The sequence below is a fragment of the Osmerus eperlanus genome, chromosome 6, assembly GCF_963692335.1.
Source record: "Osmerus eperlanus chromosome 6, fOsmEpe2.1, whole genome shotgun sequence".
Classification (NCBI taxonomy): domain Eukaryota; kingdom Metazoa; phylum Chordata; class Actinopteri; order Osmeriformes; family Osmeridae; genus Osmerus; species Osmerus eperlanus.
In genome coordinates, this window is record NC_085023.1 from 3,722,314 (window position 1) to 3,741,039 (window position 18,726).

General features: G+C 52.1%; 1 protein-coding gene across 3 annotated transcripts in view; it reads left to right on the forward strand.

The window, feature by feature from the left end:
• The window catches only part of map3k4 (mitogen-activated protein kinase kinase kinase 4), a 33,856-nt gene that overhangs the window by 765 nt on the left and 14,365 nt on the right, over positions 1–18,726 (forward strand). For all 3 annotated transcript variants that reach the window (XM_062463018.1, XM_062463017.1, XM_062463019.1), the window contains exons 2-18: positions 7,699–7,883; positions 8,216–9,156; positions 10,212–10,811; positions 11,611–11,715; positions 12,265–12,420; positions 12,868–13,020; positions 13,431–13,588; positions 13,850–13,972; positions 14,212–14,311; positions 14,555–14,638; positions 15,012–15,281; positions 15,523–15,672; positions 16,109–16,270; positions 16,761–16,894; positions 17,022–17,100; positions 17,240–17,318; positions 17,770–17,863. In XM_062463018.1, coding sequence (XP_062319002.1) covers positions 7,699–7,883; positions 8,216–9,156; positions 10,212–10,811; positions 11,611–11,715; positions 12,265–12,420; positions 12,868–13,020; positions 13,431–13,588; positions 13,850–13,972; positions 14,212–14,311; positions 14,555–14,638; positions 15,012–15,281; positions 15,523–15,672; positions 16,109–16,270; positions 16,761–16,894; positions 17,022–17,100; positions 17,240–17,318; positions 17,770–17,863 — 3,573 coding nt within the window. The remainder of the gene's footprint in view (positions 1–7,698; positions 7,884–8,215; positions 9,157–10,211; positions 10,812–11,610; positions 11,716–12,264; positions 12,421–12,867; positions 13,021–13,430; positions 13,589–13,849; positions 13,973–14,211; positions 14,312–14,554; positions 14,639–15,011; positions 15,282–15,522; positions 15,673–16,108; positions 16,271–16,760; positions 16,895–17,021; positions 17,101–17,239; positions 17,319–17,769; positions 17,864–18,726) is intronic.

Sequence of the window (18,726 nt, forward strand, 5' to 3'; positions counted from 1 at the left end):
ACCCATAAGAGATCCGTAGGTTGTAGAGCATTGTGTGGCCCCTGTAGAATGCATGTGTTTAGTTTATTATAACTAAACCTATTTTTTTGCATTTCTAGGCATAATAAGTTGCAGATAGCTTCTGGACACACACTGGTTATTTTGCGACTATACAGTCTCCCTGATTGAAATTGGTGTTGGTGTACGAAGGCAGAAATGTAGTGGCTACTCGAATTTCGTGGAGGCTGTGATTGTTCATGTAAACACCGCAAATGTGCTTAGCTGACATCGGAGCGGCCGGAGCAGTCAAGTCCTTTGTCAAAGATATCCATCTGGGCTGTTCACGTGTCTACTGCTGCGTGTAGGATTGCTAACTTTTAAATGTGTAATGTGTCATTTTCCATATTAGAAGTGGGGCAGTTGTGTAAAGGTGTGTCCTGTGTTTTTGTTATGTTTAGCAAGTACCGTTTGCTGTATTTCTGGATTCTCACCTGTTGAATAATAACTTTACTTTTTATTTGTATTTGCACAATTATTTTTATTCGTGTTTTTCTTGCGCTTCTTACAGTTCATTTATTATGTTGTTGTGGAATGCTTGTTATTTAATGTTGACGCCACTCGCGTCTTTCTTGACCCTAACGACGTCATTGCGCGTGTTTGCCCCTGACTCGTGGCGACAGATTCTCTGGAATCCAATGTTTTGTCTCCCGCAAGTCCCCCCCCCCCTTCCCCGTCATGTTTTCATGGTTCGACTAAAGCCAGTTTGGATTACTCCAGTCCATCCGCCATCCGCATTACTCTCTGATTGGAGATTTTCTTTTTATTAGGCTACACCATGCTTAGCATAGTTGGTCTTATGCAATAGTATGCAATAGGATATATTGGCACTGGTAGCTAAGAGCTGCAGTCGAGTGCATGTTTTTCCAGGAAGCAGTGAGATTATTACAGTTTGCCTGCAAGATCACCAGCAGACTGGAGTCAGTTTACTGGAGGACCCCCTCGCTCAGATACAGGAACTCACTGGGTGCTTCCAGACGCTGTTCTGCAGGAAAACGTAGAAAACTGAGGCAGAGTACAGAATTACGTGTTGTCGAATGGCATTTTGACCACCTACAACCCCTTCTTCCCCCTCCCAAGTACTTTTGCAGGAAGCAGGGAGACCCAACAACGCAAATGATTGTGCGAAGCTCTTCCAAGTTCAGGTCACATCTGTACAGAATGTCTCAGTTGTGGAACAGCACGCTGTATTCATGTCTGCAGGAGACGGACACATAGAGATCTGTTGTGAGCAGCGTTTTAGGCTGTCTGTCTGTCAGCCTCTGGCCTCATTCTGAGGCCTGTCTGTCAGCCTCTGGCCTCATTCTGAGGCCTGGTTGTTCCTCTAGCAGACTCCCACACTGCTGATGCCGGGACTTCCTGTGTGGTGTGAAGAAGATCCGTGTGACTTCCTGCGTGGTGTGTGGGAGATCTGCTGGATTCTGGTTGTAAAAGCCATCTGTGGCTAGATGTTCTAGAACTCGTTAATGCCCTGACACTCAGGAATCCTGGCAACACTTCCTGAATATATCTCTCCACCCCTCTCTGAGAGTGAGGGAGAGCGGCAGAGAGGGAGAGGGAAACGACTGCACCTTCATGTGGATTGTGTGCATATATTGTTGGAAGGAAGTGGTCTATGGCTGCACAGTCCATTATTATTGTCTGTTTACACTGTTCCAGGGCAGACGGACTGGCACACACTCCCTGGAGTAGCAGGCTCCTTCACCCTGCTGGGTCATGAGGAGCTGCTCCTTCACCCTGCTGGGTCACGAGGAGCTGCTCCCTCACCCTGCTGGGTCACGAGGAGCTGCTCCTTCACCCTGCTGGGTCATGAGGAGCTGCTCCTTCACCCTGCTGGGTCACGAGGAGCTGCTCCTTCACCCTGCTGGGTCACGAGGAGCTGCTCCCTCACCCTGCTGGGTCACGAGGAGCTGCTCCTTCACCCTGCTGGGTCACGAGGAGCTGCTCCTTCACCCTGCTGGGTCACGAGGAGCTGCTCCTTCACCCTGCTGGGTCACGAGGAGCAGCACAAACACTGCACCCTGCAGCGCAGACACCCTGCAGCACAGACATCCTGCAGCACAGAGCAGCACAGACACCCTGCAGCACAGACACCCTGCAGCACAGACACCCTGCAGCACAGACACCCTGCAGCACAGAGCAGCACAGACACCCTGCAGCACAGAGCAGCACAGACACCCTGCAGCACAGACACCCTGCAGTACAGAGCAGCACAGACACCCTGCATGCTTTGGATATTGTATTTAAATCTCAGTTTAACTACAGTATTTTCTTGAACATGAACAGTAGACTACTGAACCACATATTGACGGTGTTTTTGCTCGACATTTTGTATTTAAATGTGAGGTGATGGGACGCTGTACTAGTAGTTGAGTTATTACAGCTTTTCTCTGCATAACTTGATCTGCGTTTTGTTCAATGTTGTCAGTGTTTACATACATAACTGATGTTGAAGCCACAGCTAGCTAGATAGCTGCTATCTATGACCTAGAATAAACTATGTTCCAGTCTCTGAAATGATTGATGTCTGTTCAGTCTCTGCCCCCAATGCCACTGGAGCAAATCACAATATTGATGATATTTTTAATGAGGATACAGCTCAGTTTCTGGAAGGATTCATGTTATGTTGCTTGGAACTGGACTTTGATCGATGTAAAATATATTTCATAAAAATACGTAATTGATAAATGTTCTTTCCCACATTGATCGTGTTGTTTGATCTTTGCTGTCATCATTGCTGAGGGTCGAGGACTTGTGGCCATTTCTCTCACAGACAGGTTTCAAACAGGCTTCAACTGACAAACAGCAGGCCTCAGGGTTATTATTCTGCACTTCTGGGAAATTCTGAGTGGCTGAATTTGCTTCCGGCTGCATATTCCTTCCTTTTCTGTTTACCCGTGGTTAGCTTGTTGACTGAAGTGTCAAGCGACTGTGCAACATATTTCCTTTTAGCAACTGCTATCGGAATCCCCCCCCCTCCCTCCCCTCTCAGGTACACAACACAGCTTTCTCATAAACGGGTTTGGGAACCATGGATGACTCATTTAGCTCGGAAAGCCCCCCCCCCGACAAAAAGAAAGAGTTCCTGCCCACGTCTCCCCCCCTCGTGGGCTCCTGTGGTGTAGCCCCGTGTCTGCAAGCTCAGTCGGCAGCTGTGACCAGCCATTCAGCTCTGCCCCCCGGCCACGTGCCCCCCCGCCCCCTCCCTCACAATGCTGCTGCCTGGCACAATGGATATGATGGCTGTGGGTTCAAAGGTCGCCCCCGGCCCCTCTGTCTTCCGCCCCACTGGCTGGTTATTACCCTTCAGAGCGCCTGTCTGAGGGGAGGGGCCACAGCAGCCCTGCAGCTTGTGCTGCTGAGCTGGTTGGCTGTCAGATGAGCCATTGAGAGAAGCCAGACGCCATCTGCAGGGGAAATTCAACTGGTGTCAGCGTGGGGAGGCAGGGATGTGTGAAGGGGTGATGGAGGGGGGAGAGAGGGAGGGGGGGGGAGGTGAACATGGCCTACTCATGGTTTACATTTACATTTAGTAATTTAGCAGACGCTCTTATCCTGAGCGACTTACAGTAAGTACAGGGATATTCAAGGCAAGTAGGGTGAAGTGCCTTGCCTAAGGACACAACGTCATTTTGCACGGCCGGGAATCGAACCGGCAACTTTCTGATTAATAGCCCGATTCCCTGACCGCTCAGCCATCTGACCCCCTAGCTCACACAGGCATGAGGTTCTTATTGGCAGTCAGTTGGGAAGGTGTGTCTGTGTCCTGTACTGTCCTTGGGCCCAGCAGAGCTTCGTAGAAGCGTCTCATAGCAACCAAACAAACAGTGGGCAGTGTGATGATGTCACTGGTTCCGGTCCCATTCCTGAGTGATTGAGTCACCTCACTGTGCCCAGGGCCACACCCCGTGTACTACACACGCACACACACACCCTTGCATGCTCAAGCACAACCGCATCTACAAAACAATGGAGAGGAATAGTTTGCATCGAGCTACGTTGGCTAATATGCAAAACGATATGGCTACTACTGGTTAAGGCTGATGTCAGTTGTAGGACAGTCAACAGTGTTTCTGTCTGGACTCTGACGTAAACAGACCTACAGTAGCAACCCTCTCAGATGGAGGCTGACTGACCCAATCAGGAGCGGTTTCACTCTGCCAGTGCAGCGTCCGCCGGCGCCACACAAAGCGGACTTGTGCGACTTGTTCTTGCGATGACACCAGCGTGCTGAAAAGATCCCTGTTCTCTGTAAAAGTTGGTCACTTCATTAGGGAGGCGGCAGGAATGTGCCCTCCTCCTCCTCTCTTCCTCTCCTCCTTAATGCTTAGTGGTGGTGGAGTACAGATCTTCCTCCTGCTCTCTACACATGGTGGCATAGCTGCATCTTTCTTCTCCGTTCCTCCTTCCTGTCCTCTCCCTCCTGATGCTCTCTCTCTCTCCTTGCTCATCCTCCCCCTCCTCTCCTTATCCCTCTCTTCCTCCTGCTCCTCCCTCCCTCTTCTCCCTCCTCTTCTCCCCTCTTTCTTCTGATCCTCCCTCTCCTCCCTCCTTCTCCTCCAGCTCCTCTTCTCATCTTCCTCTACTTCTCCTCTTTCCCTCTCCTTCTCCCCCTCCTTCTCCTCTCTTCCTTCTGATCCTCCCTCTTCTCTCCTCCTGCTCCTCCTCTCATCTTCCCCCACCTCTCCTTCTTCCCTCTTCCTTCTGATCCTCCTTCTGATCCTCCTGCTCCTCCTCTCATCTTCTCCCTCTCCTCTCTTCCTCCCGCTCCCCCTCGTCTCTCTACATTGTGATGTTGTAGCTGCAGCATCTGGGGTCTTCTGGGTCTCCAGCCCAACAGCAGCAGGTGTCTGTAGCTCCAAAGTGGGTCCCAGGGGAGAGAGGCAGAGTACGTGTGTGTGTTCTAGGGTGTGTGTGTGTTTTAGGGTGTGTGTGTGTTTTAGGGTGTGTGTGCACGGCGGGGAGGCGGCATTATGTGGTCTGTTTGTGTAAGTGGGTGGAGTGTGCGTGTGTGCTTTAGGAAATGAGTGACTGTCAGTGACGGGGTGGGGGGGTCGGGGGTGGGGGGGGGGTTTAGGGGTGGGGGGGGATCAGGGGTGGGGGGGGGGGTTTAGGGGTGGGGGGGGATCAGGGGTGGGGGGGGGCAGATGGGCAGTAGATGCTCGTGCTCATTGTCTCCAGTGAAATGCTACGAGGGGGAGGGGGGATTAAGGCTCCTTGTGAAAGTGATCTAGTAAGGCAGATAATCACACACACTCCTACACACACTCACACACTGGTTCACACACAGACTCATCCACTCAGGCACACTTGTTCACAATCACAGGGCTTGAAATTAACATTTTTACTTGGTGGCACAAATTCTCTCAAATATATTTTGAGGTCGCACCGACATAATTTTGGGAGGATATGCGACCAAAATGGTCACAATTTCACACTTGTACACGTCCTCGAACACTTGTACACCAGCACAGACACACGTGGAATGTCTTTCACTTGATTGATGGAGGGATCAAGATATTCAGTACCCCCTCCACCCTGCCCTCCACCCCCACACACACACACTCCTTTCTCTCGCCCTCACACACATCCCCACCCTGACCTCCCACACACACACCTTGCCCTCCCACACACACACACACACACACTCCTTTCTCTCGCCCTCACACACATCCCCACCCTGACCTCCCACACACACACCTTGCCCTCCACCCCCACACACACACACTCCTTTCTCTCGCCCTCACACACATCCCCACCCTGACCTCCCACACACACACCTTGCCCTCCCACACACACACACACATACACTCCATTCTCTCGCCCTATCCTCTTTTCCTCTCTCCCCTCTTCTTCCTTTGTTTTCATGGACATGTCAGCCCCTCCTCCTCTAATCCTGTTAAACTCTCCTCCGAGCAGCTTATCGGAACAAAGAGCGCAACCTGGAGAGGCGTGGCCACGCCTGTCTCTGCTGCTTTGTGTTATGGTCGCCTTTTACTCTGAAGGAAGTGTTTCAACAGCTTGGTTTCTGCTCTCTCTTTGTCTCCCCCCCTCTCTCTTTCTCTACCCTCTCTCCCTCTGTCCATCTTTCTCTCTGTATCTTTCTCTGTCTCTCTCTCCTGAGTCCTGCACCAGTGTGATTTCAGTTTTCTTAATGTCCAGGGTGGTGTAGCTGCTACCTGCCAGTTCTGACTGCCCAGTAAAGACTTGAAAATCAACACTCTCTACCCCCCTTCTCTCGGATTCTCTCTCTGAATAGAGGCCAGGTCAGCTACAGTCACTCTCTCTCTCTGAATAGAGGCCAGGTCAGCTACAGTCACTCTCTCTCTCTGAATAGAGGCCAGGTCAGCTACAGTCACTCTCTCTCTGAATAGAGGCCAGGTCAGCTACAGTCACTCTCTCTCTCTGAATAGAGGCCAGGTCACCCACAGTCACTCTTTCTCTCTCTGAATAGAGGCCAGGATGTGTGTGGGTGACCTGCTGTCGCTGCTATCTCACCTCTCGCCAGATCTATTTTCATATCCATCATCCTCCAGCCTGACTGCTAGCTCTCGTTCACGCACACCAATGAGGGTTCAGGTCTAAATGGGTTGAGATAATTTTTAGCATGTATGTGGGTATATTGTGGTATATATTGTGGGTGTGTGTGTGTTTGTACGTGTGTGTGTGTGTGTGCACGTTTGTGTGCGCACGTGTGGCTGCTGGTGCGCTGTACAGAACTGTTGTCAGCAGCTGCAGAGACTGCGAAGTCGTCAGCAGACGTCCAGCATAATGAGCTCTAACTGCCCGGGGTCGTAGGTTAGAGAGCCCTGGGGCGTGACCTCTGACCCGCCGCTCTTTGGTGCTTCCGTATGGCTGCTGACCTGGAGTATGACCTGTGAGTTTGTTACCTCTTGAAGGGAGACACAGTTATTATGAATACTGGCACAATTATTGTTAAAACTGACACAATTATTATTAATACTGACACAATTATTTTGGTTCGTATTTGCGATTATTTAACGCCGATGACTCCTTGACACATCAGTATCATTGTGAAACAGAATGCAGCACAAAAGTCGTTTTATCTTGATTATCAAATCACACGCAGCTGAGAGTCTAGCAGACAGACTCCCGGAGATTGAAGGCTGGGTGGGAAATTCACAATATTGACATCCAACAATTACTAAAACATATTATTATTGTAAAATATATTATTGTGCTGCATTCTGGTTTGCGATGATGATCTTGTTTTGTCTTGTGTTATACATCCAGCAAACCCCTTCCCTTTCGTCTAAAAGCCCAAACTTTCTCTCAGCCGGCCGGCACTCGCTATGAGCTCCCACTTCAGCGTTACTTAACTGTTGTTTGCATTTTCTAAGCGTGGTGACAGAGGGCTTTACAGAAGCCCACAGACGAGCAGTATAGCTGAACCCTCGGAGATGAGGGAATCCTCTCAGGGCCCTCCTGGCCTGCCTGAACGGTTCACTAGCCCAGCCTTCTGGAACTGGAAAACATCCCCACACCTATTATAACGATATCGTCTTTCTATGGTGAAATTCTTCTTTCCTTATCCTTATGTTCGAGAGGCTCTTGCTGACTAACAGCTAGTCCTCCAGAGCATTGCGGCCCCCAGTTTGAGAAGCACTGCTGTAGCTAACCTCCTCCTCCCCATCCCCCCAGGCAGGCGAGCCCCCCTGGTGATGCCAGGCCCCGGGGTGCCCCAGAGGAGGACGAGTCCTGGGACGCTGAGGAGGAGGGCCTGTACAGCACTTCCCCCCCCTGCACCCCCCGGCAGATGAAGCGCATGTCAGGGAAACACCAGAGGAACAGCCAGGGCCGCTCGGCTGGACGCTCCCCCAACAAGGGTGAGGGGGGGGGGGGGGGGGGGAAGGGAGGGAAAGGAGCAGGGAGGGGGAGGATAAGGGGGGTGGGGGGTGGGAGCGTAGGAGGGGGAGGGAAGACACGAACAGAGCTTTTTTGAAACCGCGCTGTTGCAGTAGCGTTGTAGAATTAACAAACAAAATACAAAATGTGTCACGATTTGGAGAGGAAGGTTAGTCAGCCCCTAACTGCATTTGTTTAGTCTCAAAACAAAACACTTATCTTTGTTTTTAATTGTGCTAGGTGCGCTAAATTGTGAAGTATTTGGTCATTTTCAATTGTGTGTGTGTGTGTGTGTGTGTGTGTGTGTGGTCAGACAAGCCAGACCCCACCAGCCCCTTAACCCAGAGGTCCCGGGACAGGGAGAGCCCTCGTCCGTCGGAGCCCCCGGAGGAGCACAGCTACAAGCAGGGGAAGAAGCAGCGCTCCGCCAAGCGCTCCACGGACAGAGACATCAAGAAGACCTTCGAAGGCTCCTTCATGCTGGACCCGCTGTCCAGGCCCAGCCCCTTCGGAGCCCTCAGCATGGACCCCAGGAAGCCCTACCTGAGCCTGGGCCAGCTGCCTGTCAGCATGCCCCACGCCCTGGCCCCCCGGCCCCACCGCCAGACCTCGCGCTCCGACTGCCCCGCCGACCGCCTCAAGTTCTTCGAGACGCTGCGCCTGCTCCTCAAGCTCACCTCCATGTCGTCCAAGAAGAAGGAGAAGGAGCAGCGCGGCCTGGAGAACTCGGCCTTCATGGGCCAGAACAACGAGGTGGTGTGGCTGGAGCTGCAGGCCTGGCACGCCCACCGCTCGGTCCACGACCAGGATCTCTTCCTCTACACTGCCCGCCAGGCCATCCCCGACATCATCAGGGAGGTGCTGCACTTCAAGGTGGACTACCACAGCCTCAGCCCCTGTAGCACACAGCTGGAGGCCGGGGCAGAAGAACCAGGACTAGTGGAGAGAGGCGGTCAGGACATCCCCTCCCCAGATAGTGAACCCTGGCCGGGCAGCTCTCCAGCCGCGGGCCCCTCGGAGGGCAGCCGTGTGGGGGTGGACCCGTGGGGCTTCAGCGCCAGCCCGTCCCCATCGCTTGATGTGGCGGCCCCGCTGGGCCCGGGGCAGGGCTGCCGGGAGCACCTGCAGAGGCAGCGGCTGGCCTTCCAGCAGGTGAAGAGGGTCATGGAGCTTCTGGAGTCTGTGGAGGCCCTGTTCCCCTCCCTGCAGGCCCTGCAGAAGGACTACGACAAGTACGCCGCCAGAGACTTCCAGGTGGGCCGCATGCACGCACACACACACCCTAACCTCCTCCAGTGCTTCACACAGCATGTAGTGAGACTGGGGGGGGTCCGGCGGCATGCTCCCAGTGAGAACATTTATAACGTTAAATCCATCAGTCTGCTGCTTTGTCAGAGCGACATTGAGAGGAACCTTGTGTTTGAGTAAAACATTTTTTATCAAATATATTGGTTGTGCATGAATGGAGATGACATAGAAAAAGTCTCATCAATAAGTCATGGTGAACCAGTGTCCTGTTGCGAGGCTCTGATTGGAGCTGGAAATGAAGGTAAATCAGCCGAACAAATTAAAATAAAAGGCGCGTTTGGAGCACACTAGTACTCTTCTTTGAGTTAAGATTATGCAGTTTATCATGTGGAGTTCAAGGTTTGGCACACATCTCCAAAACCTCTGTCATACTGCCATCAGGATTCCACCCTGATGTACAGTGTTTGCGTGCACCTAGTTGGCCTATAAACAAAGTAATTATTTTCCACATGCACCAACTTCTGAAACTACTCTGACCTACCGGGCCTTTCTCTGCTGTCTCCCCTTCTGCCCCCCCCCCCCCCCCTCAACTTGATTATATGTTACAGCCTAAGGTTATATAATGAGGCAACTTGCTCCTCAGATGCTAAAAATAGTTACGCGTCAGAGCTCGTAACAAAGTTAACATTCAGAATGAGCTAATGCTAGCTAGCTATGGGCTAACGCTAGCTAGCTATGAGGTAACGCTAGCTAGCTATGAGGTAACGCTAGCTATGAGGTAACGCTAGCTAGCTATGAGCTAACGCTAGCTAGCTATGAAGTAACACTAGCTAGATAGTCGTAAGCCGGGAGACTGACAGTTAACTTCGTTAGAGCTAACGTTGGTAAAAAGTTGTGTTTTGTAACTTTATGAATCTATGGCGGGGGCGCCACAACCTAGCGATGAATGGAAAACACTGCCCCCTGACCACAGCTTTGTGAAGTGCACCAGCAGCCACACACACACACACCCTCACACACACACATCCTTCCTATCCTCTTGTGTGTCTGTGTGTTTCCAGGGCAGGGTGCAGGCTCTCTGTCTATGGCTCAACATCACCCAGGACCTCAACCAGAAGCTGCGTGTCATGGCAACCGTGCTGGGCCTCAGAAACTTGTCCCGGATTGTCTGGCCCGTCTTCGAGATCCCCTCTCCCCGCTGTTCCAGCGGCAACGAGGAGGATCAAGAGGAGGACGAGGACGAGGAGAACGACTCGACCGCCACCTTCACGGCCGACAGCGAGGGCGAGGAGCGAGACGCGGGGGAGGAGGGGGGGGAGCTGTCGCCCTGCCTCACGCCCAAGTTCACCAGCCTGCTGTCCGAGGAGGAGTTCCTGCCTGCGGGGGGGGAGGCGGGGGCGGGAGGCTCGGTGGAGGCGGGGGCTGGGGAGGCGAGGGCTGGGGAGGCGGGGGAAGGGACGGCGAGAGGCTCGGCGGAGGCGGGGGCTGGAGAGGCGGGGGCTGGGGGACAGTACTGCTCCACTGCCATCTACCGGCCGTTTGTGGACAAGGCCCTGAAGCAGATGGGCCTGCGCAAGCTGATCCTCAGGCTGCACAAGCTGATGGACCGATCCCTGCAGCGGGCCAGAGCCGCCCTGCTCAGCCACACTCCTGCCCTGGAGGTAGGGGGAGGGGATGGGAGGGGATTTGAGGTTATGGATTGGACTTTTTAGTTATGCAATTGTGACTAATAATGCTTTTAACAATGTTTGATTAGGCTTCAAAGTGCAAAATGTGCATTCTGCTCACTGCATAGTGTTTAGCAAATAAAAACAATCATGCTTGTTTTTTTGTTAGTAATAATGACTCAACTGAGTAACAACAGTTGAGTCATTCAGACACGCTTTGTGGTTGAAACAGGGTTTCCTCCAGCCATCAGCAGGGGCGGGGTGATAATGACCTAGTTCAGACAGCTCGTCGTCACAGCTATCTGTCTGCAGGTCATGGACATATGCTGACAACTCTCTCACACAAACTTTTAGACATCTACTCATCCTAGTAGTACAACATATCTACTCACACACAAAGCAAACACACACACACTGAAACCTCCATTTTCTTGCTCCTCTCCTCCCTTCTTTCTATCCGTCTGCCTTCTTCTCTCCTCTTTTTCCTTAATTCAGTTCAAATGTGTTTTATTGGCATGAACGTCACAACAACAATATTGCCAAAGTATTAATTAAACACACATGAGTGCACAGACACACACACACACTAGCTCAGTGTCTCTAGGTCATTCACTTTCCCTCAGGTTGGGGCATGTTGATAGATATTGGGCAGCAAGATATGATGTCCTGTCTCCGTCTAGCAGCATTTCTGATTTTAAGAGGTCATTAAACTCTTTAAATCTGAGGTTACAGAGTGGAAATTTGTTAAAGTAAATAAAGTCAATCTCGCCCTCCTCCCCTTCTCCTCATCCAGTTTGCAGACTTCCCAGACCCCATGTTGTACAGTGACTACCTGCCGGAGCTATCCAGGCACCTGTCCTGTGAGGATCCAGGCCGGCCCGACCTGGACGCTGACCAGGTGAGCTAGACTCTTCCAAGATGACACGTTTTTACATGTATAAAAGTGCATGCTAAATGAATACATCTATATAGCTCAGTGGTAAAGCTTTTGTCTGCAGACTAAGAGATTGTACGTTCATTTTTAAGTCTCCCGTTTAGCCGCTTGTCGTGGAAGCGTGTGGGGTGATGGAGGCGTGTTGACTGACCGTGTGTGTGTGTGGTGGAAGCGTGTTGACTGACCGTGTGTGTGATAGAAGCGTGTTGAGTGACCGTGTGTGTGGTGGAAGCGCGTTGAGTGACCGTGTGTGTGTGTGGTGGAAGCGTGTTGACTGACCGTGTGTGTGGTGGAAGCGTGTTGACTGACCGTGTGTGTGTGGTGGAAGCGTGTTGACTGACCGTGTGTGTGTGGTGGAAGCGTGTTGACTGACCGTGTGTGGTGGAAGCGTGTTGACTGACCGTGTGTGTGGTGGAAGCGTGTTGACTGACCGTGTGTGTGTGGTGGAAGCGTGTTGACTGACCGTGTGTGTGTGGTGGAAGCGTGTTGACTGACCGTGTGTGTGGTGTGCAGGTGTCGTGGGGGGAGCTGCTGGACATGGACCTGCCCTCGTTCCGTCCCGCCTTCCTGGTTCTCTGCAGAGTTCTGCTGAACGTCATCCACGAGTGTCTCAAACTGCGTCTGGAACAGAGGCCCGCCGGGGAACCCTCTCTGCTCAGCATCAAGCAGGTCTGCAGTAAACATACACACACACAGGCCCTGAATTATGGTTATACTTCAGTTCACTTCAGGCACTTGTTTATCCTTGTGTGTGTTAAAGGCAGGGTAGGCAAGTTGCGTGAAGCTAGCTATTTTAGCTTCTTTTTGACACGATTCAAACCCATATATCCCACCTCCTTCCTTCGTTGAATGGAGGGGCAGAGTGCGCGCAGGTAGGTAGACAGACAGGTAACCCGTTCAATCAATATTCAGGGTATACCTTAATGATTGGTCGTGTTTATTACAGTATTGCGACGCCCACAAATGTCAGAATAATTTCATATTACCGTCAAACCTTTAGTTATATATTGGTTGCTATCAAGACGTAAAGTTACTTTCGGGCAAATATGAGAAAAAGTGCTTCTCAACAACATTGCCTACTCTGCCTTGTGTGTGTGTGTGTGTGTGTGTGTGTAGCTGGTGCGCGAGTGTAAGGAGGTGCTGAAGGGGGGGCTGCTGATGAAGCAGTACTACCAGTTCATGCTGAGGGGCGTGGTCACCAACGCCCAGGGCCTGCAGACCAACGCCAACATCGATGAGTTTGAAGAAGATCTGCACAAAATGCTGGTGGTGAGACCCCAACACTGACCCCAACACTGACTTCCTCCTGACCAGAACCCTGGCCAGTCTTGCAAGCTGACAGCAAACAGCTTTATCAGGCTTGGCTGAGTAAACGTTAGAGAGAAGCGCTGCTGCTCTCTCGCTCGTGAGCCTGTTTCTTCTCTCATTAACACTTTCCTAACAGGCCTGGTGAGAAAGTACAAAGAAGTACTAGTGTACTTCAAGTACTTCAGCCCCAGACTGGGCACTTCTACAAACTGGATTTTATAAACCAGGAACTGGATTGGCCAAGTCAAAAAATCGGAGGATGTTTTGATTTGTTTTCAAGCATCTGTGCTACAGGAACATATATCAGTATCTCATCTGGGCTTTGGTGTGCGTGATTGTGTCTGTGTGTGTTTGTGTGTGTGCATGCACAGGTGTACTTTGACTACATGCACAGCTGGATCCAGATGCTGCAGCAGCTGCCCCAGGCGTCCCACAGCCTGAAGAACCTGCTGGAGGAGGAGTGGAACTTCACCAAGGTCATCACCCCCTACATCAGAGGAGGAGAGGCCCAGTCCGGCAAGCTCTTCTGGTCAGTAGCTCTGTAGTACCCTGTTACCCTGCCACCTTGTTACCCTGCTGCCCTACTACCCTGCTGCCCTACTACCCTGCTGCCCTACTACCCTGCTGCCCTACTACCCTGCTGCCCTACTACCCTGCTGCCCTACTACCCTGCTGCCCTACTACCCTGCTGCCCTACTACCCTGCTGCCCTACCCATTATATGACTAATTGTTATCGTTCATCAGACTAAAGGCATTTGATAATAATAAACCTAAAATAAACCTGTCCAGCGACATTGCCGGCATGCTGCTGAAGTCTACAGGGGAGTTCCTGGACGCGGGGCTGCAGAAGAGTGGAGACGAGTTCTGGGGCAGCGGAGAGGACGAGACGAGCAACGTGTCGGACGAGATCAGGTAGGGAGGGGGTGGAGATCAGGGGGAGAGGGGTGGATGGATGAAGGGAAAGATGGAGGTTCTAGTCTAGTAGTGGTACTCTAGGCCGTTCTGTAATAATTTGATTATCCTCTTACAACCAAGTGTACAGATGTACTTCCAGTGTTCTGCGCTACTTCCTGTGATGAAAGTGAAGAGATGAAGCAGCCCTGGTGTGTGTGTGTGTGTGTGTGTGTGTAACTGGTCTCGTCCCTGTCCAGGCGGTCGGTCATCGAGACCAGCAGGTCTTTGAAAGAGCTGTTCCATGAGGCCAGGGAGAGAGCATCCAAAGCTCTGGGCTTTGCCAAGATGCTCCGCAAGGTGTGTGTGTGTGATCAGTCCTCTGTGTGTGTGAGAGATCTGTCCCGTGTGTGTGTGTGTGTGTGAGATCTGTCCTGTGTGCTTGTGTACGTGTGTGTGTGTGTGAGATCTGTCCTGTGTGCTTGTGTACATGTGTGTGTGTTTGAGGCTGCGGTGTCCTTCTGTTATTACAGATAAGGCTGTGAATGTTGTCTGTACTGACCTCTGTTTGTGTCCCCCCTCCCTCCCCCTCCTCCCCCTCAGGATCTGGAGATAGCAGCAGACTTCAGCATCACCAGTGGGGTGTCCAGTCTCCTGGATGCTCTCATGGAAAGAAACTATGTCAAGGTGCTTTTCAGGGATGATGTCAATTATGTCAGAGCTGATGTCAGTGCTTTCTTTCTCCCTCCGTCTCTCCCTCGTTCTCGCTCTCGCTCTCTCACACTCTCTCTCAATCTTTCTATCTCTCTCTCTCTCTCATATATATCAGTGGAGACATTCTATTCAGAGTGCTTCTGACCTCAAGGCTTTATCTCGGTGTCATTCATCCTGTTATCTCACTGCTGGGTTTCTAATCCTGGTTGTTTGAATCTCTCCCACTGTTTCTCTCCCCCTGTATCTCTCTCCTCTTCTTCCGTCCCCTCCCATCTCTTTCTGTCTCCCGCACTTTTCTCTCCCTCTTCTGCCTCTCCCCCCCCTCCCCCCCCCCCCCTCCCCCCAGGTCCAGATCCCGGGGCTGGAGGAGCTGGAGGTGTTTGTCCCCAGCGTACTGATGGAGCAGCGCCCGCTGATCCTGCAGCTGCTCCATGCCGCCGCAGGGAAGGACTGCAGCAAGGAGCCGGAGGAGCAGAGCCAGGACGAGGCCTACCTGCTGATGAGCAAGCCCGGAGCCTGGGGCTCGCCTGGGGAGGCAGGCTGGGCGCAGTGGGGGGGCCAGACCATCAAACTGGTGCCCCAGGTGGAGACGGTAGACACACTCAGGGCCATGAAGGTAGGTCTGGGAGTTGTAGTTCATAGTGGTTGTGGGTGCCTGCTGACTGACTGACTAATTGACTGATTTATGAATTGGTTAATTGATTGTCTGGCTGACTGACTGATTAGTTGATTGGCTGGTTGATTGACTTGGCTAATTGTCAGACTGACTGACTAATCAGCTGACCATATGACTAATCGACGGACTGGATATGTCTGACTGATTGACTGTCTGACTGAGTGGTTGTGGTGCGTCCCAGGTGGATAACCTGCTCCTGATCGTGATGCAGTCGGCCCACCTGGTGGCCCAGAGGAAGGCCTTCCAGCTGGCCATGGAGGACGTGCTGTCCCTCAGCCGAGAGCAGACCTCCAGCCAGCCTCTCATAGCCTGCGCCCTGGAGCAGCTCAAGGTAGGCTGCACGCATGCGCACGCACACACGTATGTATATAAACACACGCATATATAAACATGCCCACATGTACGCACACACACACATGTATATAACACACACACACATCAAACAAAGCAACCACTGTTTTCACAGCCTCAGTCAGCTCAGTGTTCTACTTTCAGAACCATAGGGTTTCCAGTAAACCTTGCGAGTTCCCCTCAGTCACAGGGAGACGAATGAGACCCACACACTCACACTCCATCAGTGTGTTCCCTGTGAAGACGTCCTTAGACAAGAGAGGCTGTCTCAGTGCTCCTCCCTGTCAGTCTAGTTTGTGGCAGATGCAGGCTTTGTGAAAGGATGTCTCTATCTCTCTCTCCCCCAGTGAGAAAGTCAAGGAAAGTAGCACAAACGTCACTTCTCTATTCCTCCCCTTGCCTCTCTCCCCCTCCAGAACGAGGCTCTCCAGTTGTGTATAAGGATCAGCTTGGCCATCGACCAGGTGGAGTTCATGTTCACGTCGGAGTTCCAGGCGGAGGTGGACGAGTCGGAGTGCTCCACCCTGCAGCAGTACTACCGGGAGGCCATGATCCAGGGCTACAACTTCGCTTTCGAGGTCAGGAGGGGTATAAGGGTTGGAGGGGGAGAGGGGTAGGAGGAGAGGCATGGGAGGAGAGGGGTAGGTGGAGAGGGGGAGGTGGAGAGGTATGGGAGGAGAGGGGGAGGGGGAGGGGGAGAGGGGTAGGAGGAGAGGCATGGGAGGAGAGGGGTATGAGGAGAGGGGGAGGTGGAGAGGTATGGGAGGAGAGGGGGAGGCACAGGAGGAGAGGGGGAGGTGGAGAGGGGGAGGTGGAGAGGGGGAGGTGGAGAGGTATGGGAGGAGAGGGTGAGGTGGAGAGGCATGGGAGGAGAGACAGACGGAAGGGGGCAGACGGATGAAAGAGAACATTTGAATGACCACCACAACCGATGCAAGAATGTGTTACACTAGACCAAGATAGTCACAGTGCTGTAACAGGTGTGATGGCTGTCTGTGCTTGAGGAGACAGTGTGTGTGTGTAGGCAGGGCTGTTGTGTTTGTATGAACGTCTCCTGTCTGTCCTCAGTACCACAAGGAGGTCGTCCGCCTGATGTCTGGAGAGTTCCGCCAGAGGATCGGAGAGCGCTACATCTCCTTCGCCAGGAAGTGGATGAACTACGTCCTGACAAAGTGTGAGAGCGGACGTGGGACCAGACCCAGGTCAGACTCCTCTCTGCCTTGCTGTTCTCCCTCCCTCCCTCCCTCCTGCTTGCTCTCCCTCCCTGCTCTCGCTCTCCGTCTGTCTGTCCATCCTCTCACGGCGTGGTTGGTGTGTGTCCCTCTCCAGGTGGGCCACTCAAGGCTTCGACTTCCTCCAGGCCATCGAGCCCGCCTTCATCTCAGCCCTGCCTGAGGACGACTTCCTGGTAAAGACGCCACCATCGATTGGTCGATTGGCCTGTCAATCAATCTTAGTCTTCATCAGTAGCTTATTCAGCAGCAGGGTGTTTTACTTCACCTGTGGTTGATGTTGTCATCGTAACCTTTCTCTTCCTTCCTGTGCAGAACCTTCAGGCGTTGATGAATGAGTGCATTGGTCATGTGATTGGCAAGCCCCACAGCCCAGTCACTGGCATGTATATAGGTGAGTTAAAAACAGTCACACACAGAGATATGTCTGAGCTAAAGCCAGTGTATGTGTAGATATGAGGAAAAGCTGAGCCAGTGTATGTGGAGCCTGCCCCCCCCCCACCTGGATGTCCCTGTTGTCTACAAACCAGTCAGTCTATTCTTACCTCTAAGGGCCCTGCAGTCATTGGGCCAATCAGGCTGCCTGGATGTTTATTCAGGTCAGCCATTCACCCAGAATGGTCTGTCCTTACAACAAGGACCTCTTATATCAAATTGTCCTGACCTTGCCGTTTGTGTCTCCTTCTCCCCTCTCCTTCCCTCTCTCTTTTCCCTCCTTTCTCCACACCTCTCTCTTCCCTTCCTTTCTCACCACCTCCTCCTGTCCTCTCCTTCCCACTCTCATTCACTCTCCTCCTCTCGCCCACCACATCTCCATCCCTCTCATTTTCCTCTTCTCCTCTCAGCCTCTAGGAATAGCCCTCGACCCGTCAAGGTACCTCGTTGCCATAGTGACCCACCCAATCCCAACCTGTTTATTGCCAATGCCGAGGGATTCAGGTTAGACTGGGGTTACACACACACACGAAACACTCTGGCTTTAATAACCATTAATAGTGAATGTTATTGATTTCTCAATATTGGTCTGTCAGTAACAATGTTCCTGATAGCTACAGTACTGCTGTGTGTAGGTGTTAGCCTGCTAGCTACAGTACTGCTGTGTGTAGGTGTTAGCCTGCTAGCTACAGTACTGCTGCGTGTAGGTGTTAGCCTGCTAGCTACAGTACTGCTGCGTGTAGGTGTTAGCCTGCTAGCTACAGTACTGCTGCGTGTAGGTGTTAGCCTGCTAGCTACAGTACTGCTGTGTGTAGGTGTTAGCCTGCTAGCTACAGTACTGCTGCCTGCTAGCTACAGTACTGCTGCGTGTAGGTGTTAGCCTGCTAGCTACAGTACTGCTGCCTGCTAGCTACAGTACTGCTGCGTGTAGGTGTTAGCCTGCTAGCTACAGTACTGCTGCTTGAGGTGTTAGCCTGCTAGCTACAGTACTGCTGCGTGTAGGTGTTAGCCTGCTAGCTACAGTACTGCTGTGTGTAGGTGTTAGCCTGCTAGCTACAGTACTGCTGTGTGTAGGTGTTAGCCTGCTAGCTACAGTACTGCTGTGTGTAGGTGTTAGCTCGCTAGCTACAGTACTGCTGTGTGTAGGTGTTAGCCTGTAGGGGCTGTCATAATGTTTGGGATTCTATCAACGCTTATGCTGCTATTACTGTCTGGGTCTGTTTCACCTACAATTTCAGTTAGAACTTAATAGATTGCTTGGTTTGGAAGTTGTGTGTGTGAGAAGTGTGCTTAAGTACAGATGCTCTCCCAACCACGTTATCAATCACACGCCCCGCACGCACGCCCTTCAAGCACGCACGCCCTTC